At 28.1% G+C, this 25,934-nt stretch overlaps 2 protein-coding genes across 4 annotated transcripts; one reads left to right on the plus strand and one right to left on the minus strand.

The window, feature by feature from the left end:
- The first annotated feature begins 8,390 nt into the window (after positions 1–8,390).
- Positions 8,391–9,840, plus strand: LOC113846618 (zinc finger protein ZAT10-like). Its single transcript, XM_027475091.1, has one exon. The coding sequence runs from the start codon at positions 8,590–8,592 to the stop codon at positions 9,283–9,285; it is 696 nt and encodes a 231-aa protein (XP_027330892.1). The 5' UTR covers positions 8,391–8,589; the 3' UTR covers positions 9,286–9,840.
- An 8,088-nt stretch (positions 9,841–17,928) lies between these two features.
- Positions 17,929–24,620, minus strand: LOC113846013 (QWRF motif-containing protein 2-like). 3 transcript variants are annotated; one of them, XR_003501609.1, is made up of 7 exons: positions 22,633–24,380; positions 22,198–22,317; positions 21,551–21,667; positions 21,331–21,420; positions 19,719–19,826; positions 19,203–19,589; positions 17,929–18,382 (listed from the first exon to the last, which is right to left on the minus strand). XR_003501609.1 is itself a non-coding variant. In XM_027473806.1 (6 exons), the coding sequence occupies exons 1-6, from the start codon at positions 24,001–24,003 to the stop codon at positions 19,536–19,538; spliced, it is 1,860 nt and encodes a 619-aa protein (XP_027329607.1). In that variant the 5' UTR covers positions 24,004–24,620; the 3' UTR covers positions 18,908–19,535. The 3 variants fall into 3 exon arrangements, 1 of the variants encoding a protein (XP_027329607.1); XM_027473806.1 differs by lacking the exon at positions 17,929–18,382 and having other exon boundaries at positions 18,908–19,589; positions 22,633–24,620; XR_003501610.1 differs by lacking the exon at positions 17,929–18,382 and having other exon boundaries at positions 19,053–19,589; positions 21,872–22,317; positions 22,633–24,262.
- Between the last annotated feature and the right edge of the window lie 1,314 nt (positions 24,621–25,934).

Below are 25,934 nucleotides of genomic sequence, written 5' to 3' on the forward strand. Positions count from 1 at the left end.
TTGAAAGATGCAACATTACATATTCAAATAACTTATTAGAGGTTTGGTCAAATTAATAGAAAGTAAGTGTATGTTTTAAAATTTTAAAAAATTAAAAGGACAAAAATAAACTATTTTTACACATATCAAAATGACGTTATTTTTTATTAGGAATAAACTTTTATTGTTATATATATCACTTAAATGTGATAATTTATTGTTCTATTAATTAATTTTAATATCTTTTAATAATAAAAATTTAAGCAATTAACAAATCTTAATTTTATATATTAAAAATTTTAATTTAAAATATAAAAACTAACTTTAGTCATATTATCTATTTTATAATTAAAGTAAAAATTACATGTATAAAATTTTGTTGCAATATATGTTAAAAAATTAACACTTCTAGGTTTTGTTTGAGAGTTGTATTTAGGAGGAAAGAGGAGAGGTTAGTGGAGTTTAATTTTTATTTGTAAATTAATTAATTTAAAAGTGAGGGTTAGAGAATTTTTTCTAAACTCTTCAAAATCCTTTTAAATTTAATTTCATGAGTTCCTTAGGAGTTTTTTGAAGAGATTTTTAGAATGATTAATTTATTCTTTCTTTGTTCTCAATCCCTTCTAACAAAATGTGATGTTAATTTTAAAGAAAAAATTAGTAAAAAATTATTTTTTTTTTAAAAATGTTAATTTTTAGAGTGAAATTTTTTTTAAAAAAATAGAAATATTAATTTTAAAAATATTAATTTTTAAGGAAGAAAAATATATAATTTGTGTATTTTTTTAAAAAAATTAAAAAATAACAATAAATTAATTTTTAAAAAATATATTAATTTTTAAAGTAATATTTTAAAAAATTATAAAAAATAGAAATATTAATTTTTAAAGGGAAAAAATTTAATTTTTATATTTTTAAAAAATAAAAAAATATAAATAAAAGATATAAATAACAATAATATCATTTATATTATTAACTCTTTATTACTTTTTTCTCTCCATATTAAATATTCAAATAAAAGAGAATTTCAATTTTCCTTCTTCTCTCTTTCCCTCTCCTCCTTCCCCTTTCAAATATTTTTTTTTTCTCTTTTTCTTCAAATTCTCAAACAAAATCATAGAAAAAATACCCAAAAGTTGAATAAGAACTTTTGTACATCGTACTCATTTCTGATGTCACAAAATTAGAATAAAAAAAATACTAAAAAGAGAGCCAACTCGGTATGATGGGATTTGTGATAACCCACAGTAGCATTTGGGCTGGTGTGACAATGACGTAATGTCACACTCGAATGGGCTTCTATGGACACCACAAGACCCATTACACGGGGGAGTGAGCTTCTCAATTTGTATTTGCATCATATCTGTGGCCAGTTTATGAGATCACTTCTCATGTTTCTCTCTTTCCCTGCTATAGAAATACTGCCACTATATCATAAATTTTATATAAACTCACCAAATAATTTAACATTATATACATTGAAGATCCATTTCAGATTAGAAGGTAAAAGATGAGAGTTACTTATGAAAGCACCTTCATAGTCAAGTTAATATATATTAATAAAAGAATTAATAGTACGAGAAAAACCAGATTATCTAATAAGAGGTATTTTATTTAAGGTATTGTTATATCACTTGTTAAGAAATGAAAATGATTTTTTTAAAATATGTTTAATTATATTGAAAATTATTTAAAAAACATTTATCAATTATACTTTTGACAAATATTTTTTTTATTTTTAAATTATTATCTGAATATTTATTCATTTATTTTTATTAGACTTGGATGCAGACAAGTCACAGCTCTAATATTAAGTATAACCATGAGATCATCGTAATTTGAAACAAAGTCTTCTAACCATTAAATATTTTCCGAGTCTTAACATGACATAAAATATGAGTTAATAACTTGTTTTTTCTATTTTGATACATATAAATCACCGTAAGATGTAAGTTGTTATGTTTTGTTGAATCTTGAATGACTCCTTAGCCTAATAAAGAATTTAAGCAATTAAATCGTGGCGGGTCAAGTCTAATAAATTAGGTCCAGTTATGGAGGGCTAAAATAATTACAAAAACTTAAAACTTTTTTTATTCAATCATATTATATTATAATAGCCCTTATCTCTAGGTAGGTAGGCACTTATGCCTAGCTCCCCAACAAAGCTACAGCAGCCTTTCAAATTTATTATAATGAATAATCGTTATTTATTGTTAAAAATATAAAATATTTTAAATAGAAAATTTTTAACATTTTTTAAATAATTATTATATATTTTATAAAAAATATAGAATAATTTTATTATTTTCTAATCTAATTATCAAAGTATTATTAACAAAGAGAGAGCATCTGATGCTCTCAAAGTAAAAGCATGCTTTATGATTTATAGTTCAAATTTTATCGATACTTCAAATATGTTTTGTCTTGTCTAAACTAATTTGTATCACCCATTAATTGTCAACTTAAAGCTTCTACACAGTGAATCTAATTTTTTTGTTAAGTTCTTGTCTAGAAAATTTGGCAGTGGAGGAAGAAAAAAGTGAAGAGTTGAGTATAAAGAAAAGAGAGAGAAATAAGTATTGGGTAAAGTGAGAATGAGAAAAGGAAGAGAAGAGTTAGGTATGAGGTTGAATAAAAAGAGAGTTAGGAGAGAAAGAAAAGAATTAGGTATAAAAGAAAAAAGAAGGTTGAATATGGAAGTTAAAAAGTAAATATTAGGTTTAAGAAGAAGGAGAAGAGATGATTGAGTGAAAATTAAAGTTTTCTATCATTTTTGCTTAAGCTATTTTTTTTTTCACTTAAGCTATTTGTTTTATAAAAATTAGCTTAAGTCATTTTGTCATGATTTTAAGCGAAAATAACCAATTTTTGTTTAAGCAAATTTTTTTGCTTAAGTAAAAAATGAACTAGAAGTCCAATTTTAACCTAAACTCGAGACAGTCCAAATCAAATCAATGATATATTATTTCATTGAGTTTGACCGTAGGTCCCTGACTCGGGAACATAAATTGACTAGCTATACAGGTAAGCAGTGACTTAAGCCTTTTTGGGTGAAAGTTTTTAAGCTAGATTTAAAGTGAAAATGTATATTTTATTTTTAATTATTAAAATAAAATTATAATATATTCAAAATTAAATAAAATTATACGTTTCTAGTTATTATCTCAAAAAAAATTATTCATTTCAAATTATATTGTTTTATACTTCACTTTTAATGATAATATTTAATGGTATTGATGCATGTTAAAAATTGTTATAAAATATTATTAGTGATTTTTTTAAAATATTAATAATAATATCAATTTCCTTAACCTTAATTATAAAAAAATAAAATTATAAAGCATTTAATAATAATACAATATTATTAAAATATAAGATGTAAATAAAATATGTATTACATTATATTTTAATATAATAAATTTTTGATAATTTCTGTGAAGATTAAGAGTGTTAATGATTTATCTTTAAAATATTTATATATTTTTTAATTTTTAAAAATATTTTTCAAGTTCATGACACGATAACAAATACTTAAAAATTTTATTAAATTTTTAATAATAAACAAAATTTAAAAACCTGAAACAACAAATAAATTTAATAAATAAATATGAAAAATAAATCTCATAATCGTTATGCAAAGGAACAAGTTGGAGAAATAACACATGTTAACTCACAAATCTCATTTACGATATAATTAGCATTAGCACAAATAGCAAGAATATCAGGATAATAATTATTTTTTATAAATACGATGGAGATGAGAAACTAATTATTATATTAGAATAATATTAATTAATCCACGTAGTCAGCAATTAAGCATAATATTTTCTTTAATTTTATTTTAATAATAATAGTATTAATTTTATTAATATTAATTTTTATAGTTAAATTTATAATGCATTTTTTATCTCAATTTATAGTGCATTTAATAGTGATAAAATTTCATTAAAAAAATAACACATACATTACATTTTTATATTTTAATGTAATAAATAATTTTTATTAAAATTTTATTATTTGTAGATATTTAACATCTTCCCTAACATAATATATTGTCTAATCCTTTAAATAAGAAATAATAATAATAATAAATATTATAAATATATTAATTATTAAAAATTATATATTTATTATTTATTATTGCAAATATTTTTAATATATTATAAAATTATAATATATATTTAAAAATTTATTTATTTATTTTTGTATAGAAAATATCGGAGGGAAGAATATTTTGATTCTTATTATAAGCCGCGAATGAATGCTGTCATTGAATGTTGATACTGAGTGGAAGGTGGAAAGAGCATTTGGAGGCTTCTCGTAGCTTTCCAAATGATATGGTTTCTAGAAAATGAAATTAGAAGAAGGAAATTGATATTGGTACTCTACTTGTTGCGTTTTCCCCTCTGATTAAGGAAAATTCTCGAGACACAAGAGTGACATTTATAAAATCAATTAAGGAATTTAAATAAAACACATCTTTTATAAATAATTATATTTTTTGATAAAAATAAAACATCTCATCTAGAACTCTCTTTAAGCTAAGTTTTAACCTAATTTAAATCTTATTTAATTTTATTTATCTCTAGTTTTAATTGGTCAAGTATTGTTTATTATACTAGACTACTTCTTTCTTAGTTCTGTTTTACTTCTAACTCACTTTTCTTCTTACTTTTTATTTTTCGTTTTTCCTTCACTTTCTCTTTGAGTTATAAATCTGTCGCCTCCGCTTAACTTAAAAGAGTTTGTTGTATTTTGAAAAAGATTGTAATTTTTGAGAAAAAATATTAATAATATATTATTTAATATACCTTTTTAAATACTTTTTGTTATTGTAAAATTTATTAAAAATAATGTAAGTTGTATTCTTACTTTAATAAATCTTATTTATACCTTTAGTATATTATATTATTTATATATACCTTTGGATATCTCATTATATATGAGTTATGTTTGATAAAATTAATTAATTTTTATAAGTCATATATTGTCGCTCTAAAATTAATTGGAAGTTTATATTTACGTGGTTATAATTAAATTAAATTTATTTAATAAAATTAGCTGTATAATTAATTTAAATGTATTAAATAACTAAAATAAACATGTAATGTTTTATCGATGTTATATTAGAATTAAACATCATTTTATGGCATTTTTTTTTATGAATTATTTAATTGTTTTTATTTTTTGTCAACTAATTAAATGACAAAGAAAAACAAGAAGAGGTTGCAGTGGTATAGAACATTTTTATTAGGGTGAGATAAGTTTAAATTATTTAAAAAATAATAAATAAATTATTAAGTACTAGTTTATAGCTAAACATTACTTAAAGTTATTTTGTAAAAATTAGCTTTTAAAAGTTATAATTTTTTTTTCAATCAAACAATTCTCATAACTCTTTAACCAAGTAAATAGTTATATAGTTTTAAATAAGTTATAAGTTTGATTATAAAATATACTTATAATTGCCTGATAGAAGTTTTGATCATTAATTTTAATATTTTATTTCATGATACTAATTATTATAAAAATGTATATTTATTAATAAACTAAAATTTTAAGTATTATAATATCCTTTATCAGTATAATCTTAATCTAACAATAAATAATATGCTAATATAAACATTAAGGATCTACATTAACTGTATAATAATAATATGTATAAATTTGTTTAATATCCTTGACACAAAAGTCCACTAACGAAGATTCATTCGTTTTTTCTTTAAAGGAAACCAATCTTATGGTAGAAGACGTTAATAAATAATATCGTATTGTAATAAATTCATTACACTTTAATTAAACTTTCATTAATTAATTTAATCATTATTTGAAAAGAAAATATATTCTGTCATGAAGAAAACATACTCCTTTGCCAAAAAAAATCATACTCATCCTTATTACTTTTTCGTTGTAAACTTGATTAGAAGATTTTTAAGAACTCTCCTCTTGCTCATTAAATATTGGATCGGTTTTCTTACGTTTAGTATCTTATTTCAGCTTTGTCATTTATTTATAATTATTATTATTTAAATTAATTATTTTTTAAATAGAATAAATTAAAAAGATATATATAATTTCAATCAATATTAATATTTTTTTATGCAATATCAATGTAAATTTACTTTTAAAAACAACTTTAACGCATCATATTGAATTAACAGCATAAAAACAACGTATGTTGATTTCAGAAGTCTTTTTTTTTCTCATTTATTTGTAACTAATAAAATAAAATATACTATTATACTTTATTATCTTTAAAATACTTGAGCAAGACACGGGAAAACTTGCTGTCGACACGAAATGCTACTGATTCTACTGAACTCGATCAATTAGCATAAGTAAAATATTTGAGTAATTAAAATTTATAATCGATCAAATGTAAAAAAAAAAAAATTCAAATTATTATTTTATATATCATAGAGATAATTTTTATACGAAAGTAAAAAGTGTACATCCGAACTGTATATTAACGTGATCAATAGTAAAATATTTGAAAACTCACGTTATCATTTGAAAAATTATATAATTTTTTAAGAAATTCACATAATTTATATGTTTTAATTTAATTATTTATGTTAATTCATAATAAACACGACTAAATTTTATTAAATAAATAATACATATTTACAATTAAAATATTTCTGTAAAAATAAAAACAAGCAATATTATTTATGAAATACAATAAATTATTTTTAACATATTAGCTAAGTTTGTAACACAAAAAAAAAAGTATGATAATAATATGCTACAATTTTTTTATATCAAATTTTTAATACAAATTTTTTAGAAAAAATCGACCAGCCGCTTGAAGCTTGTTTATCTAAGTTGATTTAACTATTTTTTTTTAGATTTTAATTTTAAAATGTGTTTATTATTTAAAATGTATATATTTGGTTTAAATGTTACCAATTTAATTTAAAAAATTGTTTGCATATTAATCAATAGAAAGTATGAAATTATTTCAGAAAATATCAATCTTATAAAATTTCAAAAATTATAACAAGAATATCCTTTTTTAGAAGAAAATCATTAGTATATAAAAAATTTAATAACAAAATATATGTTCTTTTAAATAGATTATATTTATTAAAATTTAAAAATTCTTTAACACTTTAAGCATAAGAAAAAGAATTTTTCATTAACAATCAACCATGCTTCAAATAAATAAAACCAAATGTTTATATATGCAATTTTTTAATTAGTGTGCAAACAATTTTTTATTTTTATTCTAATTCTAATATTTTACATTTAGATGTTTAATTTAATTATTATATAATTTTAGTTATTGTATAATTTTACACCCAAAAAAAATATGTGCCTAATAAATAAGGACATTTGAACAAGAAAATAACAGTGATTGTCGATAAAAATATGTTAAGAGTTAGATTTTAGAGCGAGAGATTATGGAGTATAATTTTTTATTTTTAATTAATATTCTCTAATTTTTATTTTTAAAATAAAAACTATAAATTTAATGTATTAATTTCTATGTACTTTTATAAATATTATATAACTTCTTAAATTTAAAAATTATTTTTATTTGCTTAAACAATTAAACAAAAGATCATCTTATAGTAATTTTCCCCGTTCTATTACATTTGACGGATCTAAAGGCAGGATCGGGTAGGCGAAGACAAGGGATAAATGCAAGGATAAATCTCAATAAGTGATTAAAAATATCTTCAATATTTTAATTTAAAATTAGTATTATTTTTTCCTTTTCCATATATATTCTGAGAGGCAACTACGAGAATCCTGCACTAGTAAACAGCTATGACGCGCTCCACTTTGATGAATTGGGAAGTATAATAAAAACTAGTGGTAAAAGGGCAATACAACTCTACTCCACTTGTTCTTGTTGACACCAGATTCTACCCCACAATAACAAAACCCTCGCATGTGTGATGCAATCCACAGTAAGGCCCTCTTGTTTAACCACTTTTATGTCTTCTTTTACATTATAAAAAAACTATACCCCAATCCATGGAGAATAAAATTACATTGAACATGAAAAATTGAGAGAATTCGAAATCCAAGTTGCAAAACAATAGTTGGGATTTAAAGGTCGGCCCCAAAAGAAGTTGACAAGGAAAAGTCGTGCCGGCTGCTATAGACGATCTGAAAATTGGACCGCGTTCCCTTCCCACCGTAAGAACACAAGAACCTTTCTTTTGTACTTTATTGTGAAATTTGACTAAGAACTTTGAATTTGGCAATTTGGAACAAGTCTTGATTCATATACTAATTTCACTTGGTTCAGTTGGTTGGTTGGTTCTCAGTCCCTTCTCCACTTATCTCAATGTCAGTGCCCTCACTCCTCCACAGTGACACTTCTTTGACCGACTTATGCTCACTCTTGCCCACCAAGAAATTCCCCATAATGTACCTAAAAAACGTGCTCCACTACACTCCACCTGTATTCTATCTGTTCTTTTTAAAATTAAATAATTAAATAAATCAATTTTCTTAGCTTGCCCACCGCGCTTACTTTCTTACCACTTGTCACGCAACTTCCCTCAAATTCTCACGCCTTATAAACCCCTTCCCACACTTCACTCCAACTCAATTTACCCAAACCAAAAATCTCACTCTTCCACACTTTCTCAAAACATGGCTCTTGAAGCTCTCAACTCACCAACCACCACTGCCCCATCCTTCCCCTTTGACGACCCAACAATCCCATGGGCAAAGCGGAAGCGTTCAAAGCGTTCCCGTGACCACCCTTCCGAAGAAGAGTACCTTGCTCTCTGCCTCATCATGCTCGCTCGCAGCGGCGGCGCCACCGTCTCCAATCACCGCCACACCGCCACTCCTCCGCCCGAATCACCGGATCCCGCCACTGCCGCCGCTAAACTCAGTTACAAATGTTCCGTTTGTAACAAAGCCTTCCCCTCTTACCAAGCCCTTGGTGGACACAAGGCCAGTCACCGGAAACTCGCCGGCGAAGATCAGTCCACCTCCTCCGCCGCCACCGCCACCAGTTCCGCCACGACAACCACCAACGGCGGAGGTAGGGCCCACGAGTGTTCCATCTGTCACAAGTCCTTTCCCACTGGACAGGCCTTGGGTGGACACAAACGTTGTCACTACGAAGGCGGTGCTGGTAACAGCGCTGTAACCGCCTCTGAGGGTGTGGGCTCCACACACACCGTTAGTCACAGTCACCGTGACTTCGATCTTAACGTCCCTGCTTTGCCGGATTTTTCGACAAAGGTTGGAGAAGACGAGGTTGAGAGTCCTCACCCTGTGATGAAGAAGCCTCGTCTCTTTTTCATTCCAAAGATCGAAATCCCTCAATTCCATTGAAGTCGTTGAATTTTAGATTAGTGAAAAGTGAAAACTTCCTTAGTGACGTAGCGTCGGTCATATATGATTTTTGCTTCGTTTAGTTTTTGGATTATTTTGGAAAATTTTGAGTTATTTATCTTATTTGTTTCTGTACATAGTACTTGGAACAAGTCTTGTTTAGATTATTGTACTTTGACAGTGGCAAATTGGAAATTCAATTTATTTGTTTATTTCTTTGGTGATTTTATTTGTGAAAATTTTATTATTATGAAGTTATAATAATGAATGAGTGGTGGCGGTGGAGTGATCATCATGAAACGGCAGAGGCGCGTGGTGAGTGGTGGTGGCAGTGGCTGTTTGATTTCAGTTGAATGTTGAAACCAGTAGCGCATCTTTTTTGTCTGGGTGTCGTTGACGGTTTTTACTGTTGGAACACTTCACACACTACTGGTTCCTTTTCTTTTACGCCCATAATATTCAATACCTTTTTAATTTATACATTTACACGTCACTGCACTTTATATTTAAACAATTTTGGTGTTTAATTGGAGTTAAATTAATTAAATAGTGTTTTTTCTCTTAAATATTTTTATTAATACTAACGGTCACTATTGCTTTCAACTTTTTTATTTGGTTTCTTTTATATTATATTGTCTATCACATTTATTATATTTTTCTCCCAAATGTAAATACCTCTTAAGATGTATATCAATTTTGTCTAATAAATAATATTATTTTTATGATAATAATAATATTTTTTTTCTTTCTATTTTACTATCACAGTACTCATTTTTTTATCTATCTAATTTGTTAAATAAAATAACACATTTATTTACAAATATCACTTCTCTTTCTCAATTATTGTACCACACATGTAAGTGCATATGCAGTGATTTGAATCGGAAGGAGTTAGTAAGTGGCATGCAGAAGAGGGAAGAGCAGGGGGATGAGGATGTTTCGTGAATTAAGTATGGTTTAGATAAGAACGAAGTTTTGTCACTTTACACATTGTGATCAAATGGTGTTGATGGTAACGACAAGCGCGATTACTTATCTTCGAGTTACTTATATTTTTCACACTCATAATTTTGAATAAAATATTTTATTCACCAATTTTTTAATTAATATCGTTGACAGTGAACTTGCTTGCATTTACAATGGGTGGGAGGTATTCCTATGCCGCGTCATTGAACGAAATGGTCCTAATTTGCCAAACGCCAAAGAGCCATAAAACAATATGTGGATAAGTGGTTTGATTCGTTTTCCATGTGAACGTATAGTATAAGGTAGGAAAAGGAACTGAAATTTCGTTTTACATGTGTGTGATGTAGAAGGAAAGGAATATGAATTTCTTGCCGTGTTACTTTGAACGTGTCAAATAATTACCAGATAACTGCTACGTTATTCGATCTTCACCTCTCCACTGTCAAATTCGCTTTGCTACAGTCACATGTGGCATCCACAGCATTAAAGTAATATAAGGAGCAAGAAACATCGTCTTTAGTTAGCAATTTAGGCCAAACCCCTTTGCGTGTTAGAGGGCATAGTAAAACGAGGACGACCCAATTCTAGGGTTCATACTAGAATGTTTGTTCACATGATATAATCAGTTATTGTTAGTACCGTGCAGAACGCGTGGACCTTGATACCCCTCGGATGCACACGTTTTCTAATTTTAGTTTACACGCTAAAGAGTTTCCTTCTCGAACATGTGATTAGTAATAAATCCACGTAGTATAATTAGAAAAAATAATATTTTTTATAAGTCGGTTTCTACTAGTAATATAAAAAATAATAAACCCTGTAAAAAAAATTTCCTATATTTTAAGTTATATATGCTATAATTTACTTATTTCAAAACGTCAAAAATATTTCTAAATTTTTGAATTGTACACACTTTATTATAATATCCATAGTAATTACTAAATAGATAAATAAATAACTAAATATCTCTCCATCTTAAAATGTCTCCAAATAACCAAATCAACAATGTTAAGTAAAGTATTTGGCCTTGATTATTTTTGTCTCTGTATTTTAATTTATGTATAATTTTAGTTTCTTTCATTTAATTACTTTATTTTTGTCTCTATATTTTAATTTATGTATAATTTTAGTTTCTTTCATTTAATTACTCATATTTATTTTTTTAATTATTTAAATTAAGTCTCTTATTTTCAAATTTTATACAATAATTGATAAAAAAAAGTGATATATTATTACTTTATATAAATTCACAAAAAGAGAAGGTGTATTTTTGTTATACACTTGTAATTTTTATTTTAAAAAATAAATAATAAGAATATCTTATATTATACTTTAATTTACTTTTTATGAATAATCATGAATCAACATTTTATCTTTATGTCAAATTTTTTGCATATAATGATGAATATTAAGCGAATAAAGCATGACAAGTGATTATTTGTTTTAGGTTTGTTGCGATCCTTTATTTATTCGGTGTTATATATTATTTAAAATTGTACAAACATTTTACTGTTTTATTTTCATTTTTTATTGTATCAAATTTTTTTTCATCAAACCTAATGATTTTTAGGAGTTGTCATTCAACATTACTATTTGTTAAAAATAAAAATAAATGGATTTTAACTATAATCACAATTATGTGTCGGAAAATAATTTCTTAATTGTTCATTGTCGACATGGTACTACAATGATTGATCTGAGCATGATTTCTAACTGTTAAGTGGGTTAAATTTGATAAACGGATGTATTATTTAGCTGTTTTAATAAAAAAAAATGTTGATGTAGAGTCGATGTGACACTATAATATTATTATATATATTTAAAAAATATCACAATAATGAAGTTAATATTACTTTAATAAAAAATAGATCAACGTGTTTAAAAAGAAAGTATAATTAATTAGGTCATAATTTTAATTGAAAGTAATATTTCATAAAATATTTCTTTTATCTGGACTTCAACTTTTCAAGATGGAAAGTTAAACGTGCCAAATATAAAATATAATACTAATATTTGAATAGTTCATATTCTTGAATTAGTCTTAAAATATGTGTGAACTCCGTTCAAAGACTTAAACAGGATGATAAAAACTGTGTTTGGTTTAACTTATTTGACCAACTTAAAATTTTTATATAACTATATTAGACTTATTTGATAAAAATACTTATTTTAGTATTTTATAATATTTAAATAGGATTTTGTAAAATGGTACTTCACATAGCATTTGAATTTTTTTATACATTATACAAGTACTGTTAAATTAAAATATTTTTGAAATAAAATTGTCATAAATAACTATTTTAAATTTAATAAATTTTTAAAAACGATAATTTTATTATTAATTATAAAATATTGTATTATATTAAATAAGATTAAATTTAAACAAAATAATTTTTTTAAATAAGTAATGAATGCAGAAGTTATCACAAAGTCTAATGAAGAAGATTTCATTTATTTTGTATTTGTCGATCAAAATTTTCCCCCACAAAATTAATAATTAGTGATACACATACATGCAAAAATATACATCACCATATATAAAAACTTTCAATACATAAAACTTTAGTCGCTGTTTTCACACACAAATTGTTGGACTGGTCAGCCATGTAAACTAAGTTGACGTATTAAAAAATTAAAAAATATATATAAGAAAAAAACACATTCATTATATATTAAAACTACAAAGGTATAATAATTTTTTTTATTAAAATTTATTATTTTTAATTACTTGAACTCAAACTAAATACTGAGATTAATATTTTTTTTAAAAGAAGAAAAGTTTTGTAATTGTATTTGATTTACTTGTCTTGGAAAGTGTCTGAATGAAGTGAATTATAATTAAATGTTCGGCTACCAAATTAACTGAAGAAGACATGATATAATTTGGAACTATACTGCAGTGCCCTAAATAGGGGGACAATAATTTGAGCGAGATGAATTTGACAAATAATATTATTTAATTAAAAAATATTAAAATGTACAATAATTTATTATTTTTAATAAAATAATATTGTACATATATTTTTATTATGTGTCTTTAAATATATATTAAAAAATGAAGCATTATTTTTGGTGGTAGAGGCTTGAGTGGTCCTCAGAGTTATTATGAGGTTGGTAGCTTCCAGTTTCCTTGGCGTCGTTCGCGGAATCTTGGTGGTGTCCAAGTTGTTGGAATCACGTTGTTGCTAACTGATTCTGTTTTCGTTGACAATTAAGAAAAATAAATTGGAGCATATATATATAATAAGGTATAATTCATGACTTTTAAATTACAATATTATTAAAATAGTTTTGTAGACTTGTAAAAAAGGTTTTGATGAATTTTTTTAATTTGGAATCTTCAATGTAAAAATCTTTTAATTTCATATTAATTTTGATAAACATTGTTAATTAAAAACTATTTATTAATATTAATCTCCATCGATCTTATTGTCAATTCAAATTTGAATTTTTGTTTGATAAAGATTAAAAAAATTTGTAGTTCTTTTTAAAAAAATTATAATTATTAAATGAGAAGCTGATAAATGTTGAGAAATTGTTAGTAGTAAGGGTAAAATTAAAGTGTTTATGATTTAGTTTTTTTAATTGAATAATTAAGAAGACAGAATAAATCTTTAAAATATATAGATACTTAATTTAACTTGTAATGTTGATCTAGCGGACAAGCTTTATACAATCTTTATAAATTAAGAGAGTTAATACAAATTTATAAAAATACATAATAAATAATTAAAACTTTTGACAACAGTAATCATACATTAATTTCAGGGTTTTTTAAAATTTAAAATAAAATAAAAATAAAACTTTAAATATATTTTTTTTTACAAAATCTTAAAATATATTTTTTAACTTATTACATCATCTTAAGAGTGACTTATATTTTATTAAAGATCAAACACGTTTCGTACTAAATGAGCATGTTAACAATGTTAATTTTATTTTAAATTTTAAAATAAATTTAAATTTAATGAATATCAATAATATGTGTAATTATTCATAAAATTATATTAATAAGATTGTGGCTTGTGAGTATGCTTAGTATATTATCTAAATTTCTCTATACTTACATAATTTATTTATTAATTTTATAATTAAATTATATAGTTTTTAAATAATTCTAAGTAACTTAAATATATTTAATTATAAAATTTTAAAATTATGAATTAAATATTTTTTGATTAAGTTGCATATATAGTATGCTTTTAATTAATGCTTTTTTTAATCATCAAAATTAATATTATAATAAAATTTATTTTATTAATTTATCAAAAATTATATTACAATAAATTATATTCAAGTTAACTAACTTATGATTAATGAATTCAGGTAAGTATTCAATAAATAAAAATACAAGTTTTAAATTTGTTACCTACGTAAGTATGAGTTTGTATATAAATAATTTTTTAAAATATATGCATGAAAATTATATTTTATTTAAATTCAACTAGTTATCATTTCTAGAGATTATTTATTCTCTTGATACTTAATTTTTTTTTTTGCTAGATTAAAAATTATTAATTTAGAGCATATATTTATTTTCACATATATTAAATTTATTAGATTTAATTATATTTTTAAATAAATAAATTAGAGTGTTAATTGATTAGTTAAGATAGATCTCGAACTTAAGTTACCTTTCACTATTTTTTATAAGGCACCATTTTTTTTAAGCCTTTCTTTTGATTCTTTAGAAATTTTGTGGTTTAAATTTATTGTTTAGTTTTATTCCGGTTAAGTTGTATGTCCCATTTAATATAAAAAAAGTTAGCTAAATTTATAATAATAATAATAATAAAAAATTATTTTAGGTTGATCTTCGTTGCGTTCACTCGATTATATTATTGGATATTTTAACTCTAATTTCATAAATTTTATTTGTGTGAAATGAATTAACCTTTTGTAATGAAAAACTTACTCACTAGTCACATGAGTTCTCCGCTTTGTTAAGTCAAACCTGTTTAGTGGATTTGGATTCTCTCCTTTTGTGATAAAAATTGAATATTCAGTTCTATGTTTACTTGAATGGAAAATGGATTTACAAAAATAAAAATATAAAAAATAATAAAAAAATTTACACAAATTTTACTTAAACAAATTTCACATATTCCTTAAAAGAATTAGAGAAGTAGGAGAGAAGGAGGTAAGTGGATTTGAGAAGATGAAGGAGCAAGAAAAAGACTGAGTGTGGAAAAGTAAGTGAATTTTACTTAAATAAAAATAGAATCAAACATTTACTTCTGTTACAACTGAAAATAATTTAAATCTTTGTTTAACAACTTTGATTTAACTCAAAGATAATTAACAATATAATTTTCATACTCTTTATATTATTAATTAAAAAGAAAAAGATAAAAAAAAATTATTATTTCAAAGTGTAGACAAATTATTATCTTTAGCTAAAAAATTATTATGTAATTATAAGTTTTATAATATATTAAACGTGTTATCCAAGTTAAAATTTATATGTATAAAAAAATTATCATTGCCTTTATTATTTATAATAGTTTGAGAAAGAAAGAAAAAAGTTAAAAATAACTTATATGGTTTTGCATATATTTAATATGGGTAATTTTTTTTAAGAAAATTATTATAAATTTTTTTATAAGTTAAGAATAATTAATTTTTTATTTTTTAAGAAACTCTCTCATTTAATTTTTTAAAAATTTAAAAAATAAACTATTTTTTATACTTTTTTCTTTAATAGAAAATTTTTAAAATTTTACTCAAATCGAGTTATAATACGTGAAAGTCGTTTTTATCAGAATGAGGGTTATTGTTTTGTTTTGTGATATACATAAATAAAATTTATAAAAAATAAAAGGATGATCGACGGTATAACAATGATTATTAGTAAAAAAATACTCTTCCTTTCAAAGTTTTACAAGAGGTAAATAACAAAATTAAAAAACGTTTCTTTAATCTGAAAGGTTGTTAACATACAATTTAATTAAAATACAAGTAAAATAAATACTAAATTATTAATTTTTATAATTAAATATAAGTTTCTTTTCTTAATTTATGATAAGTGAGTGATGATTTGATGGTTTAGTATTCCAATCCAACGTGTCAAAGTTGGGCGTTGAGAAAGAGCATAATTAAGTAATAGATTTGTATGGCATCAATCAACCACTGATTAATCATTCATAATCTACACAACACATCTTTCCTCAAAGTCTATGTGTCTGTCTCCAAATGGCGATGCCATGCTATGTTTTCAATTCTCTTGTCTTCCCATCCACACACATCTTTCCTCACTCCCCTACCTCATCAAATTAAACTGACTAACTTTAATTTTCTCTCTTTTACAGTTCTGTTTGTACTTAATAATTTTTAAATATTAATAAGTATTTTTAAGATATTATTAGAAAAAGAATTAAAAATATTAAAAGAACTCATTTTTATAACTTTTAATGTATCTTAATATGGTTTTTAAAAATTATTAATTTTTTAACTACAATTTTTATTAATAGTAGAAATTTATTGAAAAATATATATTTTATTTAATCAGGTTCACTCATTATTTTATAGTTTTTAGTCAATAATAAAAAACCTGTTAGAAAAATTTTAAAATATGTTAAAGAATATTTTGTTAATACTCCTACCTTTAAAAAAGGTATAATCTAAGGGCGAATGAGAAGAAAAAAGGAAAATTAATCGCCATTATCTGGGCCGGGGGATGGGTCGTGGTCAGCATTTTTTTTATGGCCATTACCGTGCTGGTTTGAGGGCAAGAGAATGGACTCAGGAATTGGGCCTAGTGTTTAACACTATGTAGCAACCATAAGGCCCACCCAGACGTCAGTTCAACATCTTTAAAGACCCTGTGGATTGATAATAAAAAAAAGAAGGACCCAAAAATGAAATTAAAGAGAAATGAAGGATACTGTGGATTGATTGGTACTTGCTAATGATAATAATGAAATTGAAAATATATCAATGTTTTTATGGTAAATGAAGCTAATAAATATATCAATTCAATTAACGATAAACCTTACATGTGATAAACAAAAATAATAGTCACGGCTTAATGTTTATAATATAATTCACTTTAGAAACGCATGAATATATAACGTTTCCACGTTATTGTGGCAAAAAGAAAAAAAAACTTTATTCACTCTGTCAAATCATACAAACTCAGTTATGTTAGTATAAACACTGAGCACCTATGCTGTTTGTTTATTAAGGCAGTAACTTAATTAAGAACTTATTTAATAAATTTATATTTATAAAAGGTTTGTATCATATATTTAGTTGTTTAACTTAATGACATAAGCTAAAAAAGGCTTATTTTGAGAAGTATGAAAAAATTTATTGAAATAAGTTGAAAAAGTTTGAAAGTAATAAACTATTTTTTTAAGTTCTCCATAAACTTTTCTAAACATCGTATAATAGTATATATTAATTTTCTATAATAATAAATATTCCTATTTCCTAAGCTAACAAATAAATTCATAATATTTATATTAATAGATTATTCGTTCAAATGATACATATTTATTTATTTTAAAGTAAAGTCTTGAGTTTCAACCTTGGAGAATTTATATCTTAAATCCAAATTGATGAGTATTATCTGTAATTTTAAGATAATTTATTTTTTAGTTCTGTTAACGTCAACCGTTGAGACCAATTTTTTTTTTTACCAAGTAAAAGAAACAGTCGAATTTAACATTGAGTTTCGTTAAATGAATGGATCTAATTCAGTCTTGTTGACTAAATTTAAAACACCCAACACCATTATAAAAGTTTATGATTTATCAACAAATAAAAATTATTAAATCGCTCGTGATTCTTATTTTAAATTTTAAACAAACCCGACCTACAATAACAAGGTTGTGTTGAGTCGCATTTCTCAGTAGAATACATTACCTTGGCTTGTCTTTACTATTGTCTTGGGGTCTAAAAATTAAAGGGAATAAATTTTGGTCTCGGTAAAGATTGGTTTGCTAGAGGTTGAACTAGCTCTTTTCCCTACGTGTTAGAAGGTGTGTCACTATTATAGCTACGACAATTACTCATTACATGCTCTGTATGTGGTGTGGCAGAGATCAAGGTTGTGGCTATGGTGAGTTCATTTGGTCGTTTTGTGGACGAGGAGCTTTCTGAAGGGGTGGTGTTGTAGCTAGGTTTGTTGCTGGAAAGGAAAAAAAAAAAAAGGAGGAGGAATAGAGTTAGTAAAAGGTGGGTTTTGAAGTGAGAGAAAAAATGTTATAATCACAGCCACTTATTTGCCTTAAGTAAAATTGAAGGATTAGGATTTCATTAACATGATTTCATGTTATACCAAATATGAGAAGACCCTGATATATTTAAAAAGACACGCAATAATCTTAAACGGGCTTACTTCCCCTCACATAAATTCAATTAAAATAGTTCAACTGAATAGTAGTCACACAATCGTGCATAAACTTAAAATGCAAACAGCAGCATGAAAATATTAGCGAAAACTTAAAAAGAGTCACATAACCGGGTTACATCACATCATACTTTTATCAAAATAACGAAGAAGTGTAGGATATTTTTATCAATACACTCTTTTCAAGACATACTTATTTATTAATTACAATTTATTAAAAATTATAAAGTTATTCATAATTATTTTTAATTTTTAATGAATTTTAATTAATAATTAATATCCTGTTACAAATATTTTTCATTTAATGAAATATTCAATTATGTCGATTAAAATGTGCTAAAGGCCTTTTTTTCAGAAATATACAAGAGTAAGTAGCACTGCAAATACCACATTTTTTTCTAGTTGGCCTTCTAACAAACTTTGTACTTCATACGAACACAAATACAAAAAGAAACAGGAGAAAAAAACTAAAATATAAATGCTACACAGTTTATGTACATCCTTTGTCACTAAAAGGACAAAACAGCAAGAAAAGTAATTTTTTTAAAGAAAAAACTGTATACAAATGAAATTCCGAACAACAAATTTAAATCCTCACCTTTTAGCATATAATCAACCAGCGAGCTAACTATTTGGGAGGAATTGCTTTTTACGAAACGCCATAGCCTGTTTGATCAGTACAGGGCGCACGCCCATACACAGTTGTTCTCGTAAGTAAAAATCAACGTTCCACAAAATATCTCCACGCAACACTCGTACTATCTGCAACTTTATTTTTTCCCGAACTATCCAGCATTTCTCAATCAGTCATCACGACGGTTCATGTATTGAAATCAGGGGCAAAATAACCATTCCTATGTTATGAAGTTAGCACTGAAAAAAGGCAGGTCAGATAACGAATTTATATGCTTGTTATTTTCACTGTTGTACTTCAGGGTAAGCATCTCAGTTGCGCAATATGCGTTCTCAGGCTATACTCTCTAACCTGCTCAGGAAAAGTTTTTATTAATGAGTTTGTGGCTATATACCGGCAAACTGCATTTAACGATCATCCAAGGAAGATCAAAAGAAGTACTTTAAGCTACAACATCTCTTTCCAATATACAAAATCTACCTGCAAGGTTTTAATCACTGACAAAAGGTCTGTGCACTCTTCAAGCAAAACACGTTCCTTTGCACTTAAGTTGGCAACTTCAACAACCAGCGAATTTATTTGCCCAACCTATCACATTACCAATGCATTCAGAAATTTTCACATGGCAATAACTCTGACCAATAACAACTACTTATGCCGGATATCCATAAAACAGGAAATGCGTAAACTCCTGACAGTGTAATTCACCTGATTTGCTTTTTTATTTATTTTGTTCTTTTGTTTTTATTTCTTTAAGAAAAAAGAGAGAGAAATAAAAAAAAAAACCAGATGTTTTACACAGCCCCACTTATATTTTCTTTTATTCACCTCCATCATACAAAAATTAACACAAAATGAAGTGGACGTGATGTGAATTGGCTATGGCAAGAAACCGTGGGCAATGAAAAACATTCTAAATGCAGGTGCGTAAAGAGTTAGCTAAACAAATCGAAGATGTCTCCCTGACTGCACAGACAGTCGCTGAATATTAAAGAAGAGAGTGGGACTACTGTGGTATTTACTAAAGACAGACAGGATGATAAATAGCATAACAAAACACTGATTCTTAGGGTCACAGACACTTTCACTAATACTAACAAAACACAGTTGTTAAGAAGATATTATGCATTCTGTACCTCACTCGATATGGCATGTGCAAATAAATTATCACATAAATGCAAACAAAAATAGGAACAACTAAAAAAGTTTCTATCTGAAGATTCTAAAACCATGAGATTTTATCAAAATCAAATTCAGATGATATTATGTCTAAAGAGAAGATGAAACTATCCAAATGCAATGGCTGTATGTTGTTTTACTCAAAGGACTTTCGTGGTTATGCACCCTGTCCAAAATCAAATTCCTCATTTTCTAGGTTCCATGATAGGCACCATATTTGGTATTACACAATGTGGCATTTCGTAAAAACTTTTAGTCTTTCCTGTGATAATTGCTCACAGCATCTGATACACAGAGAGCAGTTAAATTCTATGGTTTAATTATCTGAACTACTAAGAACAGGAAGCAAAGGAATTTGTAGTAGGACAAAGCATAACTGCGGTATTATAGACCTTTTGATGCTTTTCTCCAATTAAAATTGGAGTTTCACCTTAGTAATCCATGCAATAAAGGTCAACACACAATACTTAGGTGAAACTCTAATCTTAATTGTAAAACAACACAAAAGAAGACATGGTACTGCTATTATCCTTTAGCTGTATCCCTTGAAGTACGAAAATATCAACACTATAGCTAGCTGAAAATTTTAAGCAATACTTAATACAATCAAGTCTAATAACTACTGTTTTTACTTTTCACTCATATATGAACATTAAACGCAAATAGCTTTTCTCTACTGGTCACTTCGCTAGACTAGGCTTACAGTGCACACCTCAGTTGATTTTTTACCATAAACATAAACTAGCCTGGGAGACTTTTAACCATAATTATAATATAGAATGGGAGATACAGAGACGACACTTGAAAAAAGTAATTAGTAAACAAAACAACATTAAAATAACACTTATCTTCATCATAAATATAATTGAGAACAAACATTTGCAAAAGCAGGTTGGGCAAAAGAAATATGTACCTTCGGTGACAATAGGCATATGGAGGATGCCATTGCTTGCATCACATCCATTGCTGAACATATAGCATCCTTCAAATTCAACAAGTCTGCCTGAAACAGAATAAAGAGCCTTTATGTTAGTCCCAAATATGATAATTAGTAGTAACTGAATTGCTAGGTCACTCACTACCAATGATAACATATAATAAAATAATAAGCAAGAAACTAAAAAGGAAAATACCTTGGCCCCACCAACAACCGGAAGACGAAGAGTGCTAGCCCTTAGGGCTTCAATAGCGCCAGAAAGGGAACTAGAGTAGACTGGATCTAGAGTAGCCCAATCTTCCCAATACACCATCTGCAAAAAATAGTTTCCAATAAGAACTACTACAAAAGCTGAACAGACAGCTAAGGTTCTTATATCTACCTTATCTACAAGTGAAAGTAAATAAATCTGTGACTCCCAATTTGGATTACATTCTAATTACTGTCAATGTAAGAATTCCACTTCCCACTACACTACAAACTCACTTTTTCCCAAAGGAACATTTTCTTGCTTTACCTTGGCACGTGGAAAAGAAATGAATCATCACATATATTTTGGTCCAATTTCAATTAGTTCATCTGGATTTTGCCCATTAACCTCAATTGAAAAACATGATAGAAAAATGAGTAAGGTAAATGTATACAAATCCAAAAATGAAATAAATGAGCTAAGAGCTATAATAGGTGGTCTTATCAATTTTCATTTAGGTAACAAATGCATTTTATAGTATGAAATTAACTAGGTCACAATTGCAACTGGAGAAGTGATAAAACTTCAAATCAAGTGAACCTAAATCCAAACATACCCTAGTAAAATTAGAACAGGTAAACTGTATATCTTACTTGATCCTTCAAGATGGAAATTAGCTTAAACCGCTGCTTCAGCAATTGAAACTCTGTTCTTTTGGCTCTGACAGATTCCCGTAGTTTCGACGTAGCTAGCCATGCATCGTAGAGGCTTTTCTGATACAACCAAATATATTTAGGCAAAAATATAACAAAATAAAAAAAACAAAGAAAAGCTAAGTAGAACACAAAAATACTAGCAAATAGGGAGATAAACATAAAATCCTTTCTCTTCTCTATCTTCCCTTATATGAGCACAGTCTTTACATTGCAGGTTCGTTATCATATTCTAAAACGGAACTAACTTCAAAACAAAAAATATCTATTCACTCTCTTTACCCAATACAGAATCATAGAGCTATGCACAAGCAGGCAGATTTTTACTAGCTCGATCAAATACAAAAACAAAATTAAAAATATATATACATATACCTCCGCATTCGAAGTCTGTGCCGAGAGGGCAGCGTCTGCTCTGGCGTTTACGAAACGCCATTGCAAGAGCCTGTTATGGAGGAGTCTCAATAAATGCGCATCAACAATTCGGTTCTCCCCTATCTTCCCCCTCGGAACATCAACAGCAAAACTCAAAACAGAAGGTTCGCTACCGAACCTACTACTCAGACTACCAGCGACGCCGTTTCGTGCCCGTGAGGGACTCACTCCTCTCGAAGGAGACCACACTGACGGCGTCGCTAACTTGCTCGGAGAAGCAGGACGAACCGCAGAACGAATAGGAGAACCTTGAACCCTGCTACTCACAACTCCTCTTGGAGACGAAACAGGACATTCCAACCCCAACTTTTTCGGCACTAAAAGCTTTGGAGTAACCATTCCTTTGTTTACAATTCCACCGCTTCTAGAAGATGGAGGGTCCGTTTGGCGCCGTAACCGATTATTAGCGTCTTGCCAGAACCTCGCTGGCACCACCGTCCCTCGAGAACCTCGTTGTACTTGTCCTTCTCCAGAGGAACTACCAGAAGTCACGCTTTCGTTATCAGAAGGAACAGGTTCTGCCTCATGCTCAGGCTGAAACCCAGATCCGCCATTTTTTTTGCTCTCCGATTTCAGCGTCGCGTCGTGGGAAGCTCGAACATCGGCCATCAGATCCTGCAACGACCTAACCACGTTCGCCGGTGCATCCGTTTGCTTTCTCAGCGCTGAATCGGCACAATCCAAGCCTCTGTTCACGCAATTCGCGTGCTGCTGTTGTAATTTTCCCGGCCATCTGTGCTGATCCAGCGACCTCGAATTCTCTGTATGATCCGAATTGCCGGTTCCTCCTCCTCTCACTGGTGTCGGCGTCGTTGCGGCCTTCCTTCTCTCCGGAGTGCTCTTCCTGAAACTCTGCGGCTGCGGAGGCGGCGGCTTCGCCGTTCTGACCTGGATCGAGAACGACTCGCCCTGGAACGAAACGGACAAACTCCTCGTCGAAGTGAAAAGCACCTTCTGTGCAGCCGGAGCTTCAGTTCCGCCGCCAGTAGGGAGAGGAGTGGCTTGCCGCCGGCGCTCTGCTGACTGAGACCGCTTTGCCAGCGGCGTAGGGGTAGGCGTTTGCTTTGGTCTCGTGGAATTCACCGTCCTGGTTACCAGCGGCGAATGGCACCGTCTAGGAGGAGAAGAAACAGAGGAAGAGGAGGAAGAAGAAGAAGACATGTAGCGAGAAGTAACTTCTCGTGCTTTGGGCCTACGTGGAGGAGCGAGTGCATTGTCCGATTCAGAAGGTAACAGAGGAGTCCTAGTTGGTGTTGGAGTCGAAGCCCGCTTGGAGTTTATGGTCGTAGAAATTGCAGCCACCATTGTCATTCCAAAATTATAAATCTAAACGTAATGATAATAATATTATTGATTATTCCATGGTAACAACCATAAACGATAATCCAATTGGAAACTCGAAACTGGTTATTGGAATTCACGCTCAGTCTCAGAACCCTAAAGCATTGAACAGACTTCGAAGTGACGATGCAGAGAACGAGAGCGTGCGTTGAAAAAATTAGTGTTGAAAGGGTTGAAAATGGGAACGGTAATGTGACCGTTACGCTTCGCCGGGGCTTGACCGAGTGAAGAGTGTAACTGTCGTACTAGTCGAGTCACACGCTGCGCGATTGTGCTTCAATTGGGAAAATTAACGCCAAGAATTAGAGGAGCAAGCTCAGCCACCATTAGAGTGACGCTGACACTGTGACACACGTACGCGCGGTGTTGAGGAGAATATATGCACTCGCCGTGACCTGAGGGTAGTTTCGTAAATGGACTAGGGTTTACGTCAGTTTGCGGTGTTTTTGTGGGGCTGGAGGCTTTGTTGACACGCCATTTTTAATTTTTATTAAAAAAATAGTAAACGGTTGAAAACGACGTCGAGTGAGAGTGAGAGAGAGAGAGAGAGAGAGAGAGAGAGAGAGAGGAGTATAACTGTATAAAGTACAAAACCTTGATGTTGGAATTGGATATTTGCGTTTCGCCCAGGGAATGAATCTTCGAAGAGACGTTACGCAAACGACACTGCTGAAACTTTATAATTGGTCGTTAACGGGAAAATTTTATAAGTCTAGCCGTTTCACTTTTGAGCATATGCTAATGGACCATGGTACAAAAGTTTGAATGAGCTTAAATAGCCTCTAATCAACCTCTACTTTATAGTAATTAATCGAGTTTTGGATCTAGCTGGATAAAGGTTGCTTTAACTTTGAGTTTTTTTAACCTTTATATATTTTTAACTCTGATAGACCACGTCCCAAACATTGTATGCCAGCGGAAGCTTACAGTAGATGATTAGTTGATAATCACATCTTATTTTAATTATTATGAGAATGCAATTGCCCCCCATTAATTACCAATTTGGATATACAAATTTCCCTCAATCCTGTTTGTCTCTTTGTCTAGTGATGGCTACGGTGAGCATAATTTTAAAATTAAACCATTTTTTATATTTTGAGTAAATTCTCAAATTAGCCTTCAATACTATATATGATTTATATACCTTTATGAATTAATTTGAGAATTTATTATTTTTTATTATATTTAAAAATTTAAAGCTGCAATTATTGTGTGTTCTTGAGTTTAATTAAAATAACTAAAATATTAATTATGTATAAAAGTATAGTATTAAGGATCACTTTTCCAAATAAACTATACAAATACTCTTTCTGCTTCATGCTATACTTTTCTTTGAATATTTTAATTTATCTTAACTAAGAAGGGATTATTTTTCTTTCTCAATAGCTTTATTTTCATTTTATTAGAATTAAATCGATATAGAGAACAATTGTTTAAGTTATGAAAAAAACTAATGTGTCGTAGTGAAACTCATTTAATGATTATTATAATAAAGATTAACTAACTTTATAATACATATCATCCTTGGAGATGCTCTCAAGCTCAGAGTATACCACCTTAAAATAAGTAAATAATCCATACAAATTACTCAGTGAATCTTATTTTATATACAGTACATAATACAGGATAGTATTGCATTACTAAATTTCACGGTCCTAAATTGAATGCGTACAAAAATCCTTCTCATAATAAATCCTACAAACATTACCGGCGAAAATTGAATACAATTAATGATTTGCCATTCTATCATGGCAAGTCGCAATGCAACATAATATCTGATCTGCTAAACATATTTACAATCTTATATGATTTAATTGCAATTAATTATTATTAATCAGTCAACTATTTAGCTAGTGCTAAACCCTTGCATAAATACACCTTCTGGTTCTAAACGATTCAGG

Source organism: Abrus precatorius, unplaced genomic scaffold, assembly GCF_003935025.1.
Source record: "Abrus precatorius isolate BTA unplaced genomic scaffold, Abrus_2018 Scaffold8, whole genome shotgun sequence".
Lineage (NCBI taxonomy): Eukaryota > Viridiplantae > Streptophyta > Magnoliopsida > Fabales > Fabaceae > Abrus > Abrus precatorius.

What these genes read in the sequence shown, in the direction of transcription:
- LOC113846013 (XM_027473806.1), bottom strand. Translation starts at nt 24,003, where the DNA reads ATGACAATGGTGGCTGCAATTTCTACGACCATAAACTCCAAGCGGGCT. An exon ending in CGGTTGTTGGTGGGGCCAAG is followed by an intron (nt 21,421 to 21,550) that starts GTATTTTCCTTT and finishes ATTCTGTTTCAG; the next exon opens with GCAGACTTGTTGAATTTGAA. An exon ending in CAGTGATTAAAACCTTGCAG is followed by an intron (nt 19,590 to 19,718) that starts GTAGATTTTGTA and finishes TTTCCTGAGCAG; the next exon opens with GTTAGAGAGTATAGCCTGAG.
- LOC113846618 (XM_027475091.1), top strand. Translation starts at nt 8,590, where the DNA reads ATGGCTCTTGAAGCTCTCAACTCACCAACCACCACTGCCCCATCCTTC.